Source organism: Epinephelus moara, chromosome 10, assembly GCF_006386435.1.
Source record: "Epinephelus moara isolate mb chromosome 10, YSFRI_EMoa_1.0, whole genome shotgun sequence".
NCBI classification, from domain to species: Eukaryota; Metazoa; Chordata; class Actinopteri; order Perciformes; family Serranidae; genus Epinephelus; species Epinephelus moara.
The window spans coordinates 9,414,756-9,439,843 of NC_065515.1; the positions used below are offsets into that span (position 1 = coordinate 9,414,756).

The window sequence follows — 25,088 nt, forward strand, 5'->3', positions numbered from 1 at the left end:
TTGACTTCAATATGACACCAAAGTCTGGCTCCAGTGCAAAATTTGAATGCTGTCACTGACGTTATTACTCTTTCTTCTTTATAGGTTTCTCATTGCAAGTGTTGGGCCATTATAGTATTTACTTCCCCTTTCTGACAGCACAGTTTGACCACATGTGGTGCGCCTATGTGGCACCCTATAGTCCCCTATAGTGGTGGCCTGATGCCAGTGACCCTGTCGGACCTCTGTTGAATAAAATCATTTAAAGGAGGTGGGGCAAGCCCATGAAAACCCTTATACATAAAACAAGCAATATATATATATGTGTATTTCATATTAACAAGATCGTTAATATGCAAATCTGTCATCTGAGCACATAAAGAGGAGGATGCTCTGCACCTGTTCCCTCTGCTCCCCCACTGCTATGACTCAGTGACAGAAGAAAATACAAGCATTAGTACAGAAGTACAGATAAATCAGAGCTGTGATCAAGCTGTGTAGTATCTTGTCTTTTTCTCATGTGTTGTATATTGTGGATCATGTATAGATGTATAGGCTAAACCCTATACAATATAATGAATCATGACGTATAAATAAAAACAAGGATGACATGATTCACGATCCCCACTGTGAAGCTGACAGCATCTCATTCTCATTCCTCCTCCTGACACAAGCTTCCCTCTAAGCTGTGACACTTCTCCCCAAAGAACGCCTCAAGAGATCTGTGTCATCTCGCAGAGAGACTGCCTGAAATGACTTTTGGTTTCTTGTGAATTAGTTTTTTAAACCAGCAAGGCGTTTCCTGAAACCAGTTTTCCAGGGAGTTCGGGTAACGTTACCCTAAGTCGGCCATTTGTTTTAAAATGTATCAGGGCCAAACGTTAAAGGGTCATGGCTAGCTGGTAACCTTATGTTTGCGAAACTCTCACAAGCTGCTTCAAGAGGCTTTCAGCTAGCTCTAATGTACACCAATCCATGGCGATACTTGGTGCTGAGAGCAGCTGATGTAGTATAAAGAGCAAGAAAGTCTGCAAACAAACACTGACTTCAACCAAGGAGACCACAGTTCATGTCCTGTGTGGAACCAATTGTCAGTGTAGTTTTAATGTAACGTAATTTACGTACAGTCGCAGCGCTGACGTCACTCATGTCTACATCACAAAACTTATTTGAACCCAAAATATGAGCTTCTTTCTGAAGCTAACCAAGTATTTTTGTTGCATAAACCTCGCACTTACACTATTTCACAACATTACTTATGTGTTACAATGTGTTTCAGCTGTGCATCACATAGAGACACCAAAGGGTGCCCTGGGTGTCAATATCAGACCCTGAGAGGCATGACAAAGCATTGGTATATGACAATCTGGAAATGATGCTAAAGAGGTTGTGAATAGTAGGCTACAAAAAATTGCAGCCAGGGAAACAGCTTGATGTTTGTTGACTCTCCTCTGATGTGGGGAGAGTCAACAAAATAATAGAATGCAACATATTCTCATAGAACAGTTATATCCTACGAATTTGCACCCCTCGAATGACATTATGTCCTTAACGTACAGTTACGTAATTAAAGTAAGGTTACTGTGGTTAGGTTTAGGAAAAGAAACATGGTGAGGACAAACCTTAAAATTACTCAGCGTTAACACACAACTGAACACGCAATTCAGGGGAAGGTCCCAAGTGAACGTCTAGTTTTTTGTGATCCATCCACCACCCCAACCTGCCTCCTTACAAGCGCTCAGGACTGCTTCCCTTCGTACTGCACTCAACGTATTGGTCACATGATCACTGCCTTTCAAAACAGATGTGATATGTAGGAATTTTGGTGCATTGCTTTTCGTAGGAAAACATATGAAAATCTTTTACACTGCCAGATTTTCCACGAATGTTGGGCCGTTTTGCCGGCAAGCTGCAAGTATTCAGACACACAGAGCCAGATTGGCGAGTTGATCCAAGGTGCCCAATTTTCCGCCTCGTAGGGTAGACATATTGGCGGAACCCTTTTAGTTTAAACAGACCGAGGCGGCCTTCCGCAATGGGAGGGGCTGTTGAAGACTTGTNCTGACCAGCCGCGGCTTCCCTCCCACGTCACTGTTTACGTCACACGCTGAGCTACACGTTTTGTTACTTGCTCACGCCCCCCATTGCCCCGAAAAAGGCGCATTCTGTAAACAAAAGTCGGTAGGCGGCATTTTGCAGCACTCCCTGATTTTGTTTGTATACTGCCAATGCTGAAAAAAGGCTGATTGGGCTTTCCTGCAAATTTGCACAATTCCTATTTAAAAGGGGTTAGTGAGAACAGCATGTACAATGAATAACTGTGGGATGTGGGAGGGGCCCATAGAGAATGCTTATGGACAGGGGTCCAGAATTTTGTGCTACGCCCCTGGTGCAGCAGGTGAATTTGTGAACATTATTAGGATGTCATAAATAATTTCGGATGCAGTAACTTGAATGCAATAAATGCACATGTGGGTTTTGGGCATTTCCTGTGTGATTATGTTATACTGGTTGGATGCACGTGTTAAATTTACATGTGAAATCTTTGTTTCGTACATACACACACACAAAAAGATATATTCTCACATATTATAAAATAAACAACAAGCACAGGTGGTTTTTGCGCGCTTTTACGCATAGAATCTTAAATAACACAACCAAACCGCTGCCACCTAAACAAACAGACAAATTGGGGCGGTTAAGAAAAAGACTTCCATTAAGGCTCTTGTCTGTTGTTAGAGAACCCTTTGCAGTCTGCATGTAAGCTATATTTTCCATGAACCACAGAAGGTTACAAACTGTCACCCATCCTCCTCTCTGTAATTGGTCAAAACGCCCCACAAGTGCTCATGGCCAATATGAGCCTCACTCCGCTGCAGTCGACGGGCGCAGCTCAGTCTGCCGCCTCGCCGCATCCAGACGCACATTCACGGCGCTGCCGCCGACAGAAACAGTCATGTTTCACATCTGGAACATTTCCAGGGTCAGTCCTATAGGCGTTGCCCGACACCGTGTGAAGTGTGCGCCGAATTTCTCCCTTCAACAGCTTTTGTGAGATGTTCTTCATTTGCCATGGCAAGAGGTCTGTTTCCATGGGGGTTCTTCAGAAAGCCTCTGTACATCCAGGTAAGCTTCTGGGAAATCCCTCTGCACGCTGCTGTCCAACTGGGAATCTACACCGGCTCTGTGCATGTTTATCTGTGTACACTCAGATGGTACCGGCAGATATAAGAGACGACGCGTCTGATCACTGTTACAGCCTTTTTTCCACTTTACCATATGACCTTCATATTGCACATGGATTGGTGGTAATTTGCAGGCATGGCTGTGTAGGTTTTTCCAGACTGAATCATAAAGTCACTTGATGCTCGACGGCTCGACGGGAATCAACCATCCTCCTGATCCCCGTTGCTGTAGCAACCACGTCCATGATAGGCTACATCTATCTGGTACAGTCATACATTCAAAAGAGGCTGTTTCTGAATGTGCAAAACTTTATTATCACCCCACATTATATAACTCATCTGCTGTTTGCATAGGTCTGTGATGTTTTGGGGTCACCACAGAGCAAGAAATGCTTTGCCTTTATTCACTTAAATTAAGCATCACCAAACGTTTCCTGCCAGGCAAATGCATATTAAATCACAGACCTGTGTTTGGCACGCTGCTGCCCTGCTTATCCTCATCTGGAGGATGTTGAGGAACATTATGTAACAGTTTGATGTGAGTGGAATTAGGTGAAGTCCACAGTGGCATTCCTCATAAGTAAAATTAAACTCTGCCAGGGAAGCCCCTCAAGGACATGTGGAGGTCTGAGGAACCCACATTTATGATCCACAGAGTCAGATCATTAATAGAAAGTCCACTTGAAGACATTTCCTGGCTGACTGAAGCGCTAAAAGTGCCTCCCTGCACCGTCACACTGTTATGACTGAATATTTTGCCAGTTGCATCTATTTTTGAGACGTTCAGCCACGGCCATTTGCTTCACTAATTTCGGTCAGACAGTTGCGTCTCAGCTGCTGCCGTGTGTTACCTTCGTGTCCTTGCATGTTGGAGACAAAAACTGTCAAGTGCAGTGAATGGAGGGAGAAACAGCCAGTCTCCAGGGACAGCCACCAGCGTTGCTCAGTTTTCTAGGCCACCTCAGCCTTCCAGTGACAACTTAAGAAGTGTCATTCAGCGATCCTCTGAGAGAAGCTATTTCCACTGGAATACAAAAACTGACAAGTCCTGTATAAACTGGAAACGTGATCTAGTTCCTGTGCAGATTTTGTTTTTCAATCGAGTGTGGATATTACAAAAAGACTGAGCACAATTCTCCTACTCATGCTTATTTCCATTCACAGGCAATAAAGAGATCATTTTGTCTCATAGTATTCATGTCCTGCTGCAGAGTTCACACACACAGGTTAGTGGTTAAGTGTTTAAAAGCATGTAGTGCCAACTGAAATTACATTTGACTGCCAAGCCATGTTAACATTAGTTTTTTATCATTTCCATTTCTATTGACAGGCTCTTTGTAGTTTTTCCACAGATGTGCTGTATTTATGTTTTAGATTACATTTTATTTGGTAATTTTCCATATTTTACATGTAAAATAACATATTTAAAGGTCCAGAATTGGAATGAAATATAATAAGTATGTTATCTTTTGGGTATAATTACCTGAAAATAAGATTTGTCATGTTGTTGTTAGCGTAGAATGAGCTGTTTATATTGAGCGGGTCCTCATCATGGATGTATTAAGAGACTTGGATACAGCATTGAAGGTGGGACCCTACCTATGAGAGTTGCTCAGTGGCAATTGATACAAAAAATAACTAATTGGGCTCATAGAGTAAGCACGCGACAGACTTCCACCGGCCAAGATGGCTACCTCTGTCTTAGTGCTCCTTTAACTTCAGTGGGAATAAAATGATTTAATCTTGTGGCTCTTCTAAACTAACCAAATGTTATCGGACCACATGGATTGAATCTTGATATTAAAACGAGACATTTCATGGGGACTGTGATGCTCAAAAAATTTATCCACTGATTTACCAACACGTTCTCACTCTGACATCATCACATATTGATGTACTTGGTCATGGACTTTCCACGTCCAGATATGACGTGCAAGGTACCCTGGGTGCGTTGGTTGCTGTGGGAAAAAGTCTTTTTGGGCCCAATGGCATCACCTGATGGACTTCGGAAATTGCAGTACCACTGTTTGGCCACCACGAAAATTGGCTTCAGAGCCCGGCGCGCTAACTGAGGGTCTGTGCCAATACACGACGTGTGTCGATGTGAGTTGCACATATGCGAAAAGGTCCGCCATCTTGGACAGCTACCTACGACTACACCACTTGGACAAACCACATGTCATGATCTGAGTTTCATGTCACAATCTGAGTTTTAACCATGGATGCGAGTCGCGCATGCACCAATTTAGTTTTTACTATTTTTTAATTGTTTTTTATATTGTTAATTTTGGTAAAATGTCAGTGTAGGTAAAGATATTTAATACACTGAGATGAGACAGAGCCATTCACATTTTTGTTTTGGCCACTGTAGTTAGCTTTCAGTGTTTTTACCAATTTTTATCACCTGGACAGTGTTTTGGAGAGGAACAAAACCTCTACATATAATTTGGCTCGCGGTAAAAATGTCCAGAACAATGAACACTGAAAAAATTCTCACTGGGAAAAGTTTCAGCTGATTGCAATCTACAATCCTCACCACTAGATGGCTCTTAGGCCCAATCCCAATAACCACCCCTTGTCCCCTACCCTAGGACCCCTAGGACTGGCCCTTAATCCTTCACGCTGCCCATTTAAGAGCTTGGCTCATTCTGAAAATGTACCTTTTTGAGTGCAATTGAATTTTTCAACAACTTCACAAATTGTGTGAACATTAGTTTTGTATCATTTCCATTTCTATTTAAAGGCTCTTTGTTGTAGTGTTGTTTCATGGGTGTGCTGCATTCATGTCATGAATTGGAATTTATATGGTAATCTTCTATATTTTACATTAAACGTATCATATGATTAACAGGGATTGTTACATCTTTGTTTTACTGCAACAGTTATGAATACTAGCTAAAATAGAGATGTCAAACTTGCCAAAATGGAGCATTTCATCTGGGCTAATTCAGAAGTTATGATGATGTCAAGCATACATTCTTTTTAGGCGAGTGCACAGCCAGTAAACTTTAATACCAGGTCATAAATAAGCTGCAGACAGTGGTTGACATTTTGTTGGCCCTCTTACAGTCTCTTCTGCATATTAATGCAACAAAAACACTGGCATGCTTTCCGCATCTCATGCAGCAATACAAGAGATGGAGAGATAAGTTAGTTTGGAAAATGAACATCTGGTAAACAGCCAATTTGACTGATTTCAGTATTGATTTATTAGGATTTATAAATATCTTCCATTATCTATAAACTGAGCTGATGTTGAATCAGACCAAATGTATGTTGGAGATAATTCTTCTGGGATATTTTTGCACATTGCACTTGTTGGTTCAGATATGGGGGGGGGGGTTCCCCTGACAGGAAGCTGCAGTCCATGCAGGAATAACATGTGACTGCGTTTATGGAGTGTGTGCACGATGTTCTGGATGTTACTTTGTTGGATTCAGTGTCATGACAGACAGAACAACTGCTGATAAAGTTCACATGTGTTAATGTCGCAGTATTGAGTCAGCATGGAAATGCGTGCTTTGTGTGTGTATGTGTGTGTGTGTGTGTTTGGGGGGTGGAGTTTGTGGTGGTGGTGGTGGTGGTGGTGGTGGGGGGTTGCCTGCTGTCTGGACTGTGATGAGTCAGATCTTTGTAGTGTCTGTGCAGACAGTGTGGCATCCTTTTATTCCTTCAGAGAGTCTCTGACAAGTGGAGAGACATGCTGGACTGCTAACTCTCCGTGGTGGTCCCAGACTTCAACATTTTATGCACATACTGTACGGCTTTTATATTTGTCAGTGATGTCAGGCAAACCTTTCATGAATATATCCTGTTATTCACTCCTCCTGCCCCGTCCATCTTTTGTTTCTCTGTTTTCATGTCTTTCTCGGCTCCGCACAGCAGTCCATTAACCGGCAACCTCTGAGGGATAGCTTTATAATCATACATAATGGATGAATAGTGTGCAGGCTGCAAAAACCAAGTGTCAGAACAGTGATGTGCTGCTCTTGATCAGCTTTAATCTTGTCTCTGCTTCAGTGGATCAACATCAGCGAGCACTTTATAACGTACAGTATTCATTCTTTGTGTCATTTCAGGGGTTAAAACGGTTTGAGCACACAGGCTTCCTAACAGGGCCGTGGGTGGGTGTAGAGGAAGGAGCTCAACCAGATCAAGGCAGACCGTTTCTTTCCGCCCACCTCAGCACATGGCCACAGTTCCCAGTCAGTCTCTAATTAATAGCTGTCACAGCAGCCACAATCAATATCACCTCATTAGTCGTGTTTGTGTAACTCTCTCCCTTCACAAAGGGTCAATACATAATCCCAGAGACAGAAATGCATCGGGTAGAGTTGAAATGAAAGCCACAAAGCATCGATTAGAAAGAGGCCAGCCATACATTTGTTTCCCCCCGTGGAGTGTTATTTCCATAATGCTTTTGCTGTTGATGCATTTCACCTACGTGAAAATCAATAGGAGGTACTGGCAGCACTTACTTGTGTGGTCACTGCTGTTGCATTGGCCGTGGGCCTGCACGGTCAGATTTGTAAGTAAACCAATCAATAGATAAAGCAGCAGAAATCATATTTAAATAGCACGAGTTAAATAGCTTGTCGTTGATAATTGGAGCGTTTACTGTTTCTGCAGGGTGTTCGTAAGATGATTTGTACGTACATGATATCGACATCTGTCAGTGGGTCAGCAGTCAGGAAGTGATTCAAAGCTCCAGTGTGTAGGATTTATTGGCACGTAGTGGTGAGATTGAAGCACTGAACCGTCTCCCATGTGCCAAGTGTGGATGAGAGCTACGGTGGCTGATGCAAAACATGAATGGTCCTGTCTATAGCCAGCCTTTTTTTCATTCTGGGCTACTGTAGAACAACTTGGTGGACTCCTTGGAAAAGAATGCATGTAGATATTCAGACAAGTGGGTCATTCTAAGGTGACAAAAACACAACGATTCTTATTTTCAGGTGATTATGCACGAATGAAAACAAAATATTTTATACCAGTACTTGCCACCAGATGCTTCTACACCCTACACACTGGACCTTTAAAACATGTTGAGGAGACTGTGACACAACACACTTGATTTTGTAGACAGAAAACACACAGGAGGTGTACGGAGTGTTACAGCTGCATGTGCTCTCTGCTGCTGACCCTTTTACCTCCACTGTAGATCGGCCCATGTGTGCTGCATTGCTTAATGAGGTGCATCGCACCTGGGATGGAGGAGGTGCTTAAGAGGAGAGAGGCATCTGGTGTGGAGACAACTGGTCCTGCTGCCTCTCAGCCTGGGATTTTTGTTGTCTTGTTTGCTTGCTTGTTTTATTTGCTAACACATCCCATGGATTTTAGCGTTTTAAAGATGTCTTGTGTGGTTATTTTGGGTCTGTGGTGGAGTTTTGTTCGTCCCATAGGGCCGCCGAAGGCTGGGGTGTAACAAGGAGATTGAAGTCACCCCAGTGCAACTAGAGAGAACCTGTGAAATGTTCTGATGATTATATTTTTCATATTTTTTTCTTAATTGACCTGAATTTGTTTTTCTTTAAATATTGTTTCACGGCCTTCTCCACTCTGCCAGAATATAATGCCAGTGAAGAAATACAAAATTTAACTTCTTTATATTGCCCCAAACAGTTCAATTAAAAGCTGCACTAATCAATATTTTATTAAATAAATAAAAGATATTGTTAGTTATTAAGTGAAATGTGAAAAGAGTGCGTCAAATCGCAGCTCAGAAGAAGAGAAAATATTGGTGTTCTATGTTTCTAATATTTTTATTTATCATACCTATGATATAATCTACTTACTTTACTGTTTTGATTCAGTCTCACCGCTCTCATCAGTGTTTCCAGCCGCAGCAGGCAGCTGTTTCCAGTAAAAGCGCTCCGATAAACCCACTGTACACGACCTGCTCAGCCCCAAACAGCGGACAAACACAGTGAGAGACGAGCTGGTGAACACAGAGTAAAGGAACAGATACTTCAGAAGTTGGTAGGGACTAAAACAGAAGTAAAAGGAGACGGGAAACATGACACACTAACATGCTCACTAATGTTCCACTATTATTCTGAATATGATTCGGGTCATACAGACAGCATACTCTTTGGATATTTTGAATTACGCCTTTTTCTGAATGTAGCATTTCAGAGTAAGATGTGGGATATGGTGACATTAGTCAGGTTTTAGGAGCATTCTTTGGACACACATGCAGTGCATTCGAAATATGTGTGTCAACTTGGGTTTTTACTGCAGTTTGTGACACACAGCCTCCCGCTTGTTTACGGTCAGCTCTGTTCGTTGTGCACAAATCAAGCAGCCAACAGTCCAGCAAGGTTGGAGTAGAGATGCATGCCCAAAATGCAAATGTAGACCTAGCTGTTCCACTTATACATATTTTGACGTGATGAGCATTTTAGCACACATTAATCGGAGTATGTAAGTCTGAACAACATTCATCAGTTCTCTGTCTTTTCAGTCTCCCTTGACTTGTCTTGGCCATGTGGACGTGATGACGTATACACCATTCTGGCTTATCTGCCGGCTACAGCAACTGTCACATGGTGTCCAGACTCTGCCTATTTAGCACTCCATAAGCATACATTGGTGTTCTAATGGTGCAGACCCATTCAGGCGGTACATTGGTCTTTAGTGACTGCTTATCAGAGTTATCAAACCTGTCTGATATCAGGCAAGTAAATAGGAATATAAGAAATATTATTTTTATCAGCCATATAAACAGCTTAGCAGGAATACTGTCTTTTTCTGAATAAGGGCAATCACTGGAACATTTTGTGCATGTAAACATATATGTTGAAGTTGTGCTGACAGTTTGGGGTGCTTCACCAAAGTGGCCAAAAATCAGTTAATGGCACTGGCAGCTTCTGCTCTGGTGACAGTGGTAGGGAAATACAGACGTACTTTTCCCTCAAGACAAGACGATAATATAGATGAACATGAGAATAAAGGCCACTGCATGGAGAGAAATTAGATTACAGAGTGACATATAGTCCGTCTGAAAGCTTGATATCTGCATTATCTGTGGTGCCAAAAGCAGGAAATGGATGGAAGATCCATTTAGAGACAGATATAAATATAATGTCTTTGTCAATACTGGAAATAAAGCTCACGTCTTGTGCCTCCAAGTTTGCTTTTTTAAAAATCAGGTTGTGCGTATGGGAAAAGAGCGGAGTGACCGACAAGCTATTTTCTGTTAAACTGTAAAGTTGGGTCAGACAGATCCCAGAGGAAGATGGAGCACAGAGTGTGACAGAAAGAAAAAGTAGAAGGGGGAGGGAGATAGAGAGACTCATGGCAATAAATAAAATTGGAACTGAAAGGGGGCAGAGGGTGGAAGCAGGGGGAGTCCATCACTGTCAGGCACAGAGTGCAAGAACCATTAATAGTAGGACTGCTAAAAACTCTGTCATTTTTCCCCCCACTAATGTTTTCCAGTTGGAAGAATGCCATTATTGATCCAAGCAGACTGTATTTATCAGCTGGGGTATTAGAAAGAAAATCAAAAGACGAGGTAATGAGCCTGGAGTCGCTCTAAATGTTCCAGTGCTGCTGTGCCAGACCACAAACAGCATTTACTGTTAATTACCGAGCACCTATTTAGAAGCAATTTCATTAATGATGATATGACTCAGTTTGGAGCTCATTTGTATTCCACTAACTGGCCTGTTCCCTCACAGAGGCCAAATTACTTTAGCGTAAACATTAATTAAAAGACTGCCATATTGACTTTTACATTGTAGTCTCTACGTTTTATTTAAATATTTTTTGTACAGCTGACAGACCACATGCTGAGCACATACAGTATGTTTCGTTTCATGAATAATGATCCATCGATGCTGGCTCCACAGAGGCAAGAGAGGAAAGTGTTACTCTTTTCAAGTCGTCTATAAAAAGTGTATTTTCAGCCAGTTCAACAGGAGAAAGAGGTGGTGAAGATGAGATGAGAAGAAGATGGAGAAGTGCTGATGTTCTGGATGAGTAGAGGAATAGGCCTTTATCGAGCTCGTCCTGGACTCTGGATACGATAGCTGGAGGAGGGCACGACAATTCTGGATAAAATGACAGCTGAGAGCAGCAGAGGAGAGAGCAGGTTTACAATTTTGCAGCAGCATCCTGATTGGCTGACAGAGATCGTGGCAAAGTTTGATTAGATAACTAGAAGAGTGAACACTCATAGTCAGCTGATTTGAAGAAGCAGTGGGAGTGGGAGGGAGAGAACTGTAAATGGATGAGCACATAGACAGTCTTCCTGATTGAACTTACCCTGAGCTTCATTAGTTTAATGCTGTCTCCTTTGATGTCACATTTCATCATCATATCAGCAACAGAGAATTTACAGTGTTATTAGCAGCACGGAGCTGTTCTGATATGTTTCTTTTTCAGGCTGATTTTAAAGGTGGGGTAGGCAGTTTAATTTTGGTACCACTGGCCAAAAATCCCATAATTAACCTTTGAGCATATTGTAATTCAAGTGGTCTGAGAGAAACCTCCTCTTGGATCTGTTTTCAGGCTTTAGAAAATGTTGTTCACGAGACTATGGCCAATCGCAGGTCATTTTAGAGAGAGGACGTTTCTATTGGCTGCTTTACAGATGCAGATGTGTGAGCAAGTCCCTTCAGATGGTGAAAGCCGGATTCAATAGAGTGCCCCAGGGATGAAGTTTTTCTGTAGGCCCAAGCAGAAGTTAGCATTTCCGTGGTTCCCTCATTAAAGAGCCACTGGGATTGTTTTTTTATTTTGGATTATTGCATCCTCCTCCATCCTGCAATCCTCATAAATTGACATCACCTTTAAGATTTTTGAAGCCTAACTGCAAGCGCCAGAAGTAAAAAGCTAACATTAGCCTATACATGAACTACACTACGGATGCATGTCTTAACATCGCCCCTACCGCAGGGCATTATGAAGTTTTGTAGTCTCATTTAGCCACTTGTTAGCAACCACTATTGTTGAGACACATAGAAGCTTCAAAGTTCATGAGTGGGGTATTTACTGACCTATTTTATATTGTAGAACAAAAGGTAAAAGTCTCTTAAGATAGTGGTGACCACAGACCTTATTTAAGGCATCTAACCAAAAACCCATAGACATTCAGACGAGGGGAACCGTGAGTGGTAACATGCTAACTCATTTCTGGGCTTTAGGACTCATTCCTGGGAAACTCTATCGCAACGAATCCCACAGGGAAAGTTGCTGAAGACAAACTTATCAAAAACAAAGTCCGACAGTAAACGCAATAAAAATAGGTGTCAGTATCGGTTAAGTTCAAAGATGGAGAGAAAGTATGGCTAACAGTTTAGCCTAACTGAGCCAAATGTTCACGGCTGCGAGCTAATGTTAGCTAGTACCTTGAATCACAGTGTGTCCTCCGCCTCACTCCCCACTGCTACACACCACCTCGGCAGCAGGTCAAGAGGCGGATCCCCAGTCAGTGGCCACAGCAACGCAAAATAGCTCCAGGGGACCGGACAGAACAGACTCCCTGCTGGATCAGCAAACTTTCTGTTGCTGCCATTACACAGGTTAGACCTGCCGCTGCCACTGGCCACCGCCCTGATGTGACACCTGGTGCTGGGGGCTTTACGCTGGCCCAATTTGAGCAGCCATCGACAGAAGGTCCTTCTTCAGTGCTGCTGCCTGCTCTCCTCGTGGGGAAGAAGTCCACAGAGGCGAGGAGCAAAGCGTCTCATGTCTCATTCGTGGTCTGATAAACAGAGAGAAAGCTCTACAGTGATATAAGATTAAATAAATCAAAGTATGAGAAACACTAGGTTACACTCTGTGTTATGCAAGTCCACAGACTTAACATTGCTTCTAAGAATATTTCGGGTAATGCAAAGGTCACTGCTTTGTGATTTTTAAAAAAAGCAATTTTCATGGTAAGGGCGCACTGTGTGCTCTCCACATGAAAGAAGGGACTGATAAAAAACAAGCATGACTCTCATCCTCTCATTAATCTCCATTATGATATATGTCATCTGAAAAATCCTGGCTGGCCTCAGATCACCCTGGCCAGCTTAATGCACTGAAACATCCACACTGACTGCAGATAATTTAATGACTAAGAATCAGATGCAGTTTTCAATATACCGCCGCACCTTAATATGTGAGCGTATTGAATCTCAAACAGTTTTTATGTCATTTGCAAGCTTTTATTTTCTAAAAAATGATAAAAAATCTTTATATAAATTTGTTTCCAACAGGCCAAATTTTCCTACCTGCACATGAAGTACCTGTTCTTCTCCTGGCTGGCTGTGTTTGTGGGGAGCTGGATAGTTTATGTCGAGTACTCGGCCTACACGGAGCTGTGTCGTGGGCACGACTGCAAAAATTCAATAGTGAGTATTTTATTTCTCATTTCATTTGCATCGACCCACCCAGACATTGTCCTACATACGTCCTATATTCTTCACTCCTGGTAACGATTTTTCTCCAGTTGTCCTCCATGCAGTTCACCCATATTTCCATTGTATTTTTCAGTGTGACAAATACAGAAAGGGGGTCATCGACGGCTCGGCCTGCAGCAGCCTATGCGAGAAAGACACACTCTACCTGGGGAAGTGCTTCACTGCCAAGCCCAACAGCCAGGTCAGTGTTTTTTCAGTCCAACACTCCTCTCCAGTCTGCTTGTTGTTAATCCAGCTGCACCTCAGGCCTACCCTGTGTATTTCAGGTGTACTCTGGGAGCTGGGGAGACCTGGAGGGAGTCATTAAGTGCCAGATGGAGGAGGCTCCTCATTATGATTTGGGAAGTGAGATGGAGCCCAGGAAGGAGGCTGCAGCCTTCAACAAGCCCACCAAGGGGACCTCTGTGGAAAAGTTCAGAGAGATGATCCTCAACCACTTAAAGGTCATGAAGCCTTCAAACCTCTTCCACTCTGCAGGGATGTCACGTCAGCATCCTCTGCCAACATTACTGTCTTTCAGAGGTTGTCGCAGGCTGAGTTTTAAAGCTAGAGTGAAGATATATGAAAGTAACGCTCCAGTGTTAGGCCAAAGTTTGGCCAGGGAAGAACTGGCATGGCCATTTTCACAGGGCTCCCTTGAACTCTCACTTCAGGATATCTAAATAAAAATGGGTCCTATGGATACCTGTAAGTCTCACTTTACAGACATGTCCACTTTTATGCTAGTCAAATACAGAATAAGTTTGTTATTTCTGCCCATTGTATTTGAATATTTCTGCGTACTTGGATCCCTTAGCAGTCGTAGAATTGCATACATTGGGTATGACTGGAAAGCTGAGACTCTTGTGGATCCAATGAGCCTAATTTTATTCATGTGTGATGATGTTAATCCCCATAGTAGCCATTTAATTGTAGTGAGACCTCTTTTTGGAAAAGGACATCACTGTATAAATGACATACAGTGACCTCTAGGATAATCACAGCCAAACACAGAGACCTCTGTCATTCAGATGATGTACGGCTTTCATGTGTGTTATGGCTCACCATCTGATTGCTGAAAAATGCAATTCCTACCAAAAAAATGTCAAAGGTTTATGATACCAAATCAGAGCATGGATTTTTCTGTGGTGTTCTTCAAGGTCTTGGTGTCTTGAAAGTTCCAGTGTGTGAGATTTAGGGGGATTTAGTGGCATCTAGCGATGAGGATTGTAGAATGCAATCAGTTTGAACTTCTGGTTAGAATTCCCTTAGTTTTCTTTGTTCAGAAGGTTTTTAGCAGGAGCTGAATTATCTGCAGAGGTCTATTCCTCTCCAAAACGAATAGACCTGGTGATTTAAACCGTTTAACACTGAATGAAGCAGTTTCAAGTTGAAAAGTCAATCATTTTGTGACGCTTGTGTAGAAGAGGGGCTGCGAACTATAGTCCTAAGGCCCTATCTAGAGGCAGTGTCTGGTTTATCTGTTCTGGGCTACTGTAGAAACATGGCGGTGCAACATGGCAATCTTCGTAGATGAGGACCTGCTTCCTATGTCGATATAAGTCTTCTTTACAGGTGATTATGCCGTAAGGAATTTCTTTTTTTTTTTTATTATATTCCGTTTTGCCCGTGTATGCCCCTAATTCCCACACACTGGACCTTTAATGTGGTATTTTGAAGGTAATTTTGAACATTTTTATCACTTCGTGAGTGTTCAAACATGAAGGCATTTAGCACCAAATCTGTATAACAAATGGTATCAACCCAAGAATTGCTGCAACACCTTATGAGACATAATTGGGCATAACATCTTAGCCCCTACACACTCCAGACTTGAATAGGCACTTAACTAAAACACAATGTTTATTACATATTTATGACTAGAAAAACTTGACACACAGTGCTGAGCTGCAACTCAAATTAATCCTCAAGTTCCCTGCTTTCAGACGATGTCTTCAGACGAACTTCTATATGGCATATACTGTTGAGCTGCTGTCTCCCCCTCAATATCCCCAGTGCCCCTCTAAAAAAGTACAAAAAAGGATCTATGGTACGGAGGGTGGGGTGGAAGAGGTTAAACTCTAGATGAACTAAAATCCAACACCAAGTTTGACTTAAAAGGTTTTTATTTCTAAACTTTCCTGTCTTCACAGGCTAAAGTGGGGGATCAGGCCAACCTCGCAGACCTGGCGACTCAAGTATTGTCCATAACAGATGCCAACAAAGACGGTCATATCTCACTGCCCGAGGCTCGCTCCACATGGGCTTTGCTGCAGCTCAATGAATTCCTGTTAGCATTAGTCCTGCAAGACAGAGAGCACACACCCAGGTTGCTGGGCTTCTGTGGAGACCTGTATGTGATGGAGAAGGTGCCATATTCTCCGCTGTATGGGATCCGCCTACCCTGGATCATCGAGCTGTGGATTCCTGCCGGCCTGCGGCGCAGCATGGACCAGTGGTTCACCCCATCCTGGCCACACAAGGCCAAGATCTCCATCGGACTACTGGAACTGGTCGAGGACGTTTTCCACGGCACTTTTGGCAGCTTCCTCATGTGCGATGTAAGCGCCATCAGTTTTGGCTACAATGACCGCCATGACCTGAAGGTGATGGACGCGCGATACATTGTTCCCGAAGCCATCTTCCAAGAAAGCGTTAGGCAGCAGCGCTGCGACGTGGACGAGGATTGTCTCTACGGGGCAGACTGCCTCACTTCCTGTGACCTCACCAAGCACCGCTGCACAACAGAGGTCACCAGGCCGAACTTAGCCAAAGCCTGTGAGGCACTCAAGGACTACATTCTGAGAGGTGCCCCGTCGGATGTGAGGGAGGAGCTGGAGAAGCAGCTGTACGCTTGCATCGCACTGAAAGGTTCAGCAGAGCAGATGGAGATTGAGCACTCGCTAATTCTGAACAACCTCAAGACTTTGCTATGGAAGAAAATCTCTCATACTAAAGACTCCTAATAAATAAGCACAAAGGTCAAGTTTTTAAATAAAATACTGGCCAGTCTTTTCACTGTGGAAACAAAAGTATATAATTCCCCTTATATTCATCTTTACATGTGTAACTGATGTGTTTTATCCTGAAGCAGATGTTAAGGAATGTCACTTTCATATTAAATCATATAAGTAAACTTTAATTTACTGGAGCAAAATGATCAAGTGTAGTTTTTTCTGATTGGTAGATTGGTAGACCAATAAACCTGACCTTACCATACAAACCTGAATAGTGAGTGTGTACTTAATCCTTTGCAGTAGTAGTTTGTGAGCACCTTTATTTATAACAAAAGACAAAAAAACTCCCTCTAAAGACAAGTGGCGTTCCTGTGTGTAAAGTATGTCAGTTTGCAGAACAGCCACAAACATTCTGGTAATACTCCGAGGGCTCGGAACTAAGCCTAAAAATTTCTAGCAAGGAGTCAAAGCTTAGGAGTGATTAGGAAAATCCTCAGAGCAACTCTGTGTGAGACATTCTTGCATCAGATGTGATTGGTTGTCCTTTTGTGAGCATGGAAGATGTTGACACCTAGTGGACATGAAGTGAACTGCACCACAATAGGAGACTGACAGCACTGTAATTGTTAGTGCCAAATATCTTAGTGTTGTGATCACTTTCATTTCTGATGTTATATTGTTACTGTCTTGGGTGGAAGATGTAGCATGAATGAAGACGCATTTCATTGCCTCGCTGCCATTTGGTGTTTTTTCAAATATTTCCCCTACCCGTCTTTTCACCATTTCTCCTCTGCTTAAAAAACTTAAACCTCTTAAGAGTCTTCCTTCCTACTCCAGTTTAATTTAGGGGCTCTCTTAAGGATTAAGATATCTTGTGAATAATTTTTTTTTACCAGCACCCAGTCAGGCGTCCTGGGGAAATTCCTTTAAAACATAACTAAGATTTTTTTTTTTTTTTAATATAATTTTTGTCACCAGGAGCAGCTCTTGTACAAGGAGGCTTGGTGAAACTGACCCAATTTCACCGCATGACTAAATTCAGAGATGGGGTACACCCTGGACAGGTCACCAGACTAACACAGGACTGACGCTCACATTCAAACCAAGGCCAATTTAGAGTCACCAATTAACCTGCATGTCTTTGGACTGTGGGAGGAAGCCGGAGTACCCTAAGAAAGCCCATACCGACACGAGGAGAGTGTGCAGGATCCATATAATCAGGGCAATCTGAAAAAAGTACACATGAGGATCTGACTCTTTTTCAATAGATTTATTAGAACAAATCATTTCATTTCCAACGGAGCAGACAGACGCCTTAATCTGCATCCTCCTGTTCCTGAGCCCGGAGGAAGCTGGCCTTCTTCTGGGCGACGCGGTCTTTCCTCTGGGCCAGAGAGAGCTTGGCACGGTTCCACCTGGGTCACAAAACAAGCATATTTAGCATTTGCAGGTTTTCTTTGAATAATTGCACCAGAGTTGAAAGTCTTTTTGAACCTTCCAGGTGCCTCAAGAGGCTTAGCTTGCATTCCAAATTGTGTTAAACTGAGGCCATATGCATGAGTCACCATTTTCCCTTTGAACAGTCAGAGCTCACAGACTGCGTGAATGTGACCTACACCCTCAGTGAATATTTTACTCCAACTTCTAACAATTCGAAGCCCTTAAAATAAACCTAAAAAAAAGTCAGTCCTTACCTCTTCTTCTTGACTTCTTTGGGAGGCTTCTTTTCATGGACTGGGTTCTCACGGATGGCAGCATGAGCCTTTTTGTACATTTCCTCAATCTGAAAGAAACACAACCAGTCAAAGCCGTATCCGAAAGTTTACTTCACATCTCATTTCTGGGCACCATTAATTCTACATTCCCACTAGCCTTGCTGAATAAAACAAAACCCTTTTTTGCAGATAAATTCTTAAGATTATCATCTTGTTTCATCTCGCAAATCTTCTGCCTTTTATTAAGTGATTAATGAGACATGGATTACTGTGACTGATCAGCGATTAATACACCATCTAGTTCACAATTTTGCAATCTGGAAAAAGCTATTCTGATCCCGTCGAGGGAAGGATAAGAATTGCCAGAATAAGTATTCAAATGCAACATTTGAGAACATCAACCTCATTCTGTCATTGGGATTATGATGTCAGCTGGCCTTAAACTCATAAATGTGAATTACTGAGACAACAGGGGCCACTGCCCGTTTATGTGGAGACTATGACTGAATTAAAATTCGTTTTAATGTCCAAGATTTATTTGACTCATTATCTCTAACATTCATTGATTGGACCAAAGACAGATTAATCATTTGGTGCTTTTTTTATTTCCCCGAGTCAAAGGACGTGATCACTGCACCATGACCCTGAGATCACTCTCATAGGGAATTACTAATTGCCCTGTGTGATATTTGCCACTGATGAGATAGCTGATAGATGGATTAGGAAAAAAAGATCTTAGACCACAAGCTAGTTAAGTTCACACAAGGGCAAGCCTCAAAAAAAAGCTCAAGAACGCCATCTACCTCCTTATGCAAGACAGAGTGGACAGACAATTCAAGGATGCACAAAAAGGACTTGCCGCATCAGGGGTGACGCCGTTCTTGATGAAGCGCGAGAACTGCTTCTTGTAGGCTTCCTCGTCCTCCTCCATCAGGTAGCTCATGTACTCGGACACGTTGACGCCCATGATGTGCTTGCGGTGAACCTCAGCGTTGAACTCCTTGCTCTCAGGATCATACCCAGGGAAGCGCTTGGTGCTGGAGGGGGAAAAACAGCAGGTAACAATCATCAAGAGGAACCTCCAGATTTTATATCGAGGCATAATTCAGTGTGCAATGAACAGTACTGAGTTATGGCATGTACAATCTATACCTGTATCATTACCACATCGAATCATGCTCTTTGCGCTCAAGCACACTGTCAAACAGTCGCTGCTGTTTTCTTTCGTCCTCGTAAACGCAAACAAACTGTGCAAGCAGCATCTAAACCTGGCTGAGACTATAAACCCTCCACATGTGGCCGGGCAGATCCACTATGCTGCAGCTGAAATGCACACTGCATTCAGGCACAGACCACATTTTAATGCAAGGTGGAAACAGTTTGTTGGAGCAACTGCAAGCTCCTGCTATATGAATCTTTTGTGACCAAACTGGCATTCAGTCCACCTCTGAAACACAACTGATTGAAAGTATGTTTCAGTATCATTTCCTCACAAAACTTTACTCTTTGATGCTTTCTCAGTACTGCCAGTACACAAATCACATCTGTATGTGTTAAGTGTTTGAGTGCAACGCCAGGTATTTCACTCATTAAGAACTGCACATGTAAGGCAGCAAGCTTTGCATTTTTATCTCATTTAACTTATAAAACTCTTTCAAATGGCACCAGTGGAAGACACACTGGACAGGATGTGGGCACTCATGAAGAAACAAATTAAGTGCCTCTTTACGCAACAAACAACTCAAGTAACTTTCTGTGGTGGAAGCATTCACATTACACCCTCCCTATTCAGACACTCTGCAGACAGGACTTAGTCTATATCATGACGTATTCCCATCAGTGATGCCTGCTCACCCAAGGTAGGCAGTGTCTGATCGGCTTTGCCTCAGTAACAGTGGTCAGTTAACACATTCGGAAATTCTGAGGTTTTTGCAGTCCATGAACGTAAGGGAGGCTTTCTGGTGGGATCAATCAGAGCTGATCAGATCAGATGGATTAGACAAGAAGCTGCCGCACAGGTGAGTGGAAGCAAACATTTAGATCCAGCACTAGACTGCAGGATGCGCAGTTTCCATAAAAACACAGCTGGTTTCTTTCAAAGTAGGTTGGAAGAAGGATGGACAATGCTGAAATCAGAGCAATGAACGGTTAACTTTCACTTTTACAACGACTGGTGTTCTGCTGCTCCATCTGTGGCCAGAGTACACTCTGCCACCCAGAGAGTGTGGTGCTATAAGTATACTCACAGTGCTTCTAACTGATGGTTACGCTCCAAAAATACAAAATCAATATGAGACAGCAAATGCTGACATCATGGAAGGCCACCACAAAGAAATTTGTGTGGGAGAAACCCAGAGACGACAGACTGTTACCGTTTACTGTATTTAGAGATTCGATCAAAAAATAAATCAGTGTTTGGCAGACAAGATGAAACATCCATGGCTCAATATCTGACCAAGCAGTCTCAGCACAAGCCTTGAAGTTACATTCCCTGAGAGACGATTGCACAAACGCACCGTTTCATTTACTATTCTACAATTTTAACAGCAAACATCACCGTTTCTGACAGGTCGCCTGCACACTTCAACTGAAGCACTCGAGGGCCAATTAGAGCACAAAACCAATTTCACTCACTGAAAAGAAAAACTCAACAAAAGATGGTCTACATAAACACATCTGACTTGCAGTGCAAAAATCACAGTGTTACTGTTCAATTCAAGTGTCCTAAATGGAACTCAGCTATCACCTGTGTTTTTCCTGATGTCAAAGTATCATCCATGAAAAACATCTAACCAGAAGAGCAAAGCACTACGAAACAACACTGACTATTTCTAGAATTTGCAGACTTAAATCTGGCTGACACCACATTGCATCCAAATTTCACTTTAAAAAACAGGCATCACTCCTACCAAATAACAGAAAACTCGTTTTGGAATGAAACCTTATTTTCCTCACATAGTCCGCACTGCCAAGCACAGTATCAAAGCCAACATGTTTGACAGGAAGTGGGACAAATAAGTTACCTGTGTGGGATGGACAGGCCTCCATCCACAGCCCCCTTCAGGGCACCGAAAACCTTGTTGCCTGTGGTGGTTCTGGCAAGTCCTGCGTCCAGGTAGCAGGTGAAAGCGCCTGGCTGCCCGTCAATGCTCTCCACGTTGAACTCATCGCCTGTCACCTCCACCTGGCCTTCGTACACCTTGTCCAGGCCAAACTTGTTCAGCAGCTGAGGACGGATAATCAATTCAACATCAACATCTGGTTCAGCTGCCAACTTGTTTTGTTTCCACAAGTTTACAAACCACATTTTGTTCATCTTGAACCTGGATTAAAAAAAAAAAGAAAGGTTTATACGTACTCTACGGGCCAGCAGCAGACCAGTGCAGTAGGCTGCTGCGTAGTTCGTCAGGCCCACGGAGATTCCGTATTTTGGCAGCTCGTGTGAGTAGGCCGCACACACAATCATATCACCCTCAATCTTGGCATAGGCGATCTGTAACAGTCACAAGTAATCATGAATTTATAGCACATTCATGTCAATTATGGAGTGTAAAAGACAACTGACGCTGACAGTACAACTTGCATATAAGGATGCACGATATCTATCCCGCCGATAATGGGACTTTTTTATAATCATGCATTATTCCAATAATTAAAATTACAGCCGATAAATGGCGCCAATTTTTTTCATTGACTCAACGAGGGCAACGTACATGTACCTTTAAACTTGGTTTGCAAGCTGCCAATAAACACAGAAGAACAAAAACTGCAGCACGCTGTCTAGAGGGCAAAACATATCACGGTGTGGACGTCTTTCACAGTTCCAGAGGAGGACAACAGGACTGCGCCAAGGTTGTGATCTCCAGCCGCCGAACAGGTTAGATGCAGCGCTGAAGGACTGTCTCCAGAGTGTTAGCACGAGCTAATAAACAGCAGCGGCTTACATCTAATGCCTTGACTCTGTTGTTAACCTTTCTAATAACCTCTGGCCAAGTGATGCTACAGTTAGCGATTATTTGTATCGTTACCTGGCAAACCAGTCTGGAGCACGTGTGATGTGTGAGGTGAATCTGTATCACAGCGCTATTCTACTTGGTAGTTGTAGGCCAGTCTATCGTGGGACGGCAAGACGGCACCTGGGTGAGAGTCAGCTACCACTGTCTGTTAGTAGAGACTACATTCTGCAGTATAGTTTATACACTTTACAGATACACCAGAGAATTACACAGTAACACCAGGCTTCATAATTTCCCTCTCTTACCGTTATCTAAAAATCTAATACTAATTACTGATTAAAAGTCATTTCACATCCTTGTATGTATTATGTTCATCACACATGTGTGGTGTGGGGTCATATGAGGGCAGGGCGTTATGGGTAGGCCATTCGACAATAGCCCAGAAAATCTCCCTCTTTTCCACAGCCTCATGTTGTTTTTCTTGTGCTAGCAATAGTGATGTCAGTTTGATTTGATTAGATCAGGGCTATGGAACATTAAATCAGCCATATCTTCTCACTACATCTTACTTAACCTCAGGTCTACATAAACTACAGATCATATACTTCTTTTTAAATAACAAAAATCTGAAATCATCAAGTATTGTATCTGTTACCGGCCGTGAGAAGAAGGTAATTATCGGTTATCAGTAGACAAAATCCATATGGTTGCATCCCTACTTGCATACGTTCTATGATCTGACCAAAACACCCAGCAATAATTGGAAAACTCCACATCATAATTTGACCATTTACTTCGACTGTGTTTCAGTTTGTCAGAGAAGACCAGCTACAATTTCTTTCACAGAATTATCTAACTACTGGAGTACTGCAGTCCATACATTCCCATCAGTTCAAAGATGGTAAACGGATACAAACAATCTCAGTGTATGCTCACCTGGCAGCAGATGTCCCTGTTGGAGAAGCGGACAATCATGCGGTACTTGGGTGTGTTGTACTTGTTCTTATCTTGTACGACCAGGCGCTTACGAGCAAAGAAGTCGGTCTTTCCCTCTGGAAGAAACACACACAGACAATTACTTCAACACTACCACAATGAACTTTGACAGTTGGCGGAGGATGGATGGCACAGGGTCTCTTACCTCTCCTCCTCCTGAATTTGACCTGGTACCTCTTGAAGTAGGCCTTGTTCTTCACCACTTTAACAAAACCCTGCAGGGGGACACGCACACAGTTAGCATCAGGGGGCAGACACACACTGTCACAACAGTTAACTTCACGTACTGTGTGGCTGTGGTCAGAGTTATGAGCCTGTCACTGTCACACGGTACCGTTAGAGCCGGCTAGCATTAGCCACCTGGGCCAATGGGAATGAACGAGAGGAGTTAGCATAACTGCTACATCAGGCTAACGGTGAGCAAACAGGCTAATAGTACGCTGTATAAAATGGAAATTTGGGGGATGTGAGTTTAGGGACCGAGTGGACGCATACTGAGGAATATTACACAGTACAACAGGCAACAGGAAAAAGGAAGCAGCCAGTTTGTCACAGTAGCCATTAGGCCACGTTTAGGCAGACCCTGGTAAGCGTTAGCATGACTTAATCTATCTTCATCTGAACATCAGCGGCATGTTTTCAAATGTCTGACAGCATACAGCACATCATGTATGTGTTAGGAATGCATGGAGACACATATTGGGACGGATTACAAACCATTTTTGCAGTCTTTTCGTCTCCTTATGAAGGAGCCCGGAGCCAAAGACTGGGGCTTGACTCCGCTGCACTGGAAAAAGGAAGATTACCGTGCGCATGCGCCGTAAATAGCGTGTCACAGGATGAGGTGCAGAGACGCCATGCTGCGGAGGATTCACCACTCTGCCCCCTGTCGGCCCGGGGCGGAAATAACACATCCAAAATACACATTTAGGTTTTGATTTTAGCTCAAATTTAAATATTTAATAAGCAAAGTAGTGCTTATTTAATTAGATAATGCATCATTTGCATATTTAAACTTAATGTAACTAATCAACTGGGAAAGTTTCATGGTGATAGCCTATTTTTTATTAAAATATTTACTCAGAAACAGAATTGGATTTATTGCCCAAAAGGTTTCTATCCACCAGCACCAAAGGGTTTTTAGAGTTTGAGGCCTGAGTGCATACAGTACATGAGTGCACAGAAATGAGCAGAGGTAAGCTTATAAATGAGGTGTTTAAATATCTATACTACATACACCTATCAGCTGCTACACATTCACATTTACATTCTACATTTATAATTTTGTTATAACAGGCAACAACAAAGAAAACAATGCCATGTTGTGCACACTTTAGTGGTGCATAGGTCTACTTTACAAAGTAGGCCTGTGTTCAGTTGCAACAATCAGGCTCTGCTCTCCTCTCCTCTTCTCAATTTGTTCTCCCCCACTCCTCATTCTCTTCTCCTTCTTTCTTTTTAATAGCCCCTATAATTCTTATAATTATCTTCCAAATAAGCTTTAAATATTGTTGAACATATCCCAGAGAACAGACGTGCAGCTCTGCCCTCCTCCTCTGCCTCTTTATGCACCACAGACCCAAACTGCATGTTGTTTTTGTTAAAATTACTTTTGAGAGACACAACGTGGGGGACGTAAACTTTAATTCAGATTGAGTTTTGGTTTGAAAAGACGTGGAAGTGGGAAAGTAATTTGGTGTCTGTCTCCGCTTGCACTGGACAGTTGGTGTACCTGAATCTGGCAGAGAGTTGGAAGTAGATGATGTGGTTTTACGCCAGACTATCTTCCATTGTTGTTTGCATGCGGCTGCCACAAGTGAGTTTGAAGAGGTAGGGACAGGGTCTCGACTCAAATGCACTTGTCGGAGATACAACACACTTTAAATTGAGAATTGGTACCATGGGCCAG

General features: G+C 42.7%; 2 protein-coding genes across 2 annotated transcripts; one reads left to right on the forward strand and one right to left on the reverse strand.

Moving 5' to 3' along the window:
* The first annotated feature begins 2,860 nt into the window (after positions 1–2,860).
* Positions 2,861–16,763, forward strand: LOC126396738 (divergent protein kinase domain 1A-like). Its single transcript, XM_050055019.1, has 5 exons — positions 2,861–3,105; positions 13,373–13,507; positions 13,650–13,757; positions 13,843–14,019; positions 15,709–16,763. Exons 1-5 carry the CDS (start codon positions 3,052–3,054, stop codon positions 16,519–16,521), a joined length of 1,287 nt encoding a protein of 428 aa, XP_049910976.1. The 5' UTR covers positions 2,861–3,051; the 3' UTR covers positions 16,522–16,763.
* Positions 16,764–17,767: 1,004 nt separating this feature from the next.
* On the reverse strand, positions 17,768–24,036 carry LOC126396590 (60S ribosomal protein L5). The gene is made up of 8 exons (XM_050054797.1): positions 23,897–24,036; positions 23,325–23,394; positions 23,120–23,235; positions 21,586–21,720; positions 21,251–21,453; positions 19,087–19,264; positions 18,207–18,295; positions 17,768–17,927 (listed from the first exon to the last, which is right to left on the reverse strand). The coding sequence occupies exons 1-8, from the start codon at positions 23,897–23,899 to the stop codon at positions 17,828–17,830; spliced, it is 894 nt and encodes a 297-aa protein (XP_049910754.1). The 5' UTR covers positions 23,900–24,036; the 3' UTR covers positions 17,768–17,827.
* Positions 24,037–25,088: the final 1,052 nt, after the last annotated feature.